Source organism: Mandrillus leucophaeus, unplaced genomic scaffold, assembly GCF_000951045.1.
Source record: "Mandrillus leucophaeus isolate KB7577 unplaced genomic scaffold, Mleu.le_1.0 Scaffold116, whole genome shotgun sequence".
Taxonomy (NCBI): Eukaryota; Metazoa; Chordata; class Mammalia; order Primates; family Cercopithecidae; genus Mandrillus; species Mandrillus leucophaeus.
The window spans coordinates 7,640,128-7,641,283 of record NW_012099876.1 but is presented as its reverse complement, the minus strand read 5'-3'; the positions used below and the strand labels follow the sequence as shown (position 1 = coordinate 7,641,283).

Genomic DNA, 1,156 nt, shown 5'->3' with positions numbered 1-1,156 from the left:
AACTTGGGTTTCGTGGCTCTTTGTTAAAGATGATCAATGTCACATAATATAAGTCATAATTTTTAAAGTTTCTTGGTAAAAAGATCAATCATTAGAAAGCCCTATATGTATATTCCTGTATAACAACAGAGCAAGGTCTTTCTGACATACATTATGTATTTTTGATGTAATGTTAACTTCATGTGGTTTAGCTTTTTGACTTCAGGCATGTGTATATAAGCTTCTGAACATTCATTTAGTTTATGAAATGCCAATTTCCTAGCAGTTATTATTGTCCTAAAGTGTAACATTTCACTGCCCAATGTCAAGTATGTGCACAAAGGGAATTAAACTTTACGGCGTTTTATAAGCTAAGCACGATGTTTGTGCATAGTAAGTGTCCAGCATGGTTTCTGTTAGCTTTATTGTCATCTTTTTCCCAATTATAAAAACAATATTGCAAAAATTTACTGAATAGGGAATGCCACAAAGTTATACACTGAATTGTGAATGTAGATCTTCCTCGAAGTGTAGATATTCATTCACAAAGAGATTTAGATCCTGAAGGATGTTTGCATTTACACTTTACCAAAAATACAGGGAAGCCATTTCTGGCAAATATCTGGCAATTTCTTAAAAAAAAAAAAAAATCATACTTTTTTTTTTCTCTTTTAGAAGGCCTTTATTTATTCTTTTTACTGAATAGGTGAACAACTACTTCAGAATTCCCATTCTTCTATTGATTCTTTTTCTTTCCTCTCACTTTCCAGTCTTGCTGAATAATTTTCTTAAAACATCCACTTCCAACACTGGAGAGGAATGTAATCTTATTTCTAATTGACTTTATAATATGACATATTTCTAATCTACTATGACTGATGTAATAGTCAAAGGCAGTGTTTTACCTATTCAGCACATTTGTTTCTGGTTGAAGATGGCATTTTTTTCCTTGAAGGTCCTAGTGGCTCCTGTTCTTTTTTATTTTATTATTTTTTTATTATACTTTAAGTTTTGGGGTATATGTGCAGAACGTGCAGTTTTGTTACATAGATATGCACGTGCCATGGTCGTTTGCTCCACCCATCAACCCGTCACCTACATTAGGTATTTCTCCTAACTCTATCCTCCCCTAGCCCCCCACCTCTTGACAGGCCCTGGTGTGTGATTGTCCCCTCCC

At 34.1% G+C, this 1,156-nt stretch overlaps 1 protein-coding gene across 1 annotated transcript in view; it reads left to right on the top strand.

Moving 5' to 3' along the window:
- The first annotated feature begins 359 nt into the window (after window positions 1–359).
- Window positions 360–1,156, top strand: part of LOC105553056 (threonine aspartase 1-like) — a 92,726-nt gene continuing 91,929 nt past the window's right edge. Inside the window, exon 1 of the mRNA XM_011998984.1 lies at window positions 360–372. Within this exon, the coding sequence (XP_011854374.1) occupies window positions 360–372 (13 nt within the window). The remainder of the gene's footprint in view (window positions 373–1,156) is intronic.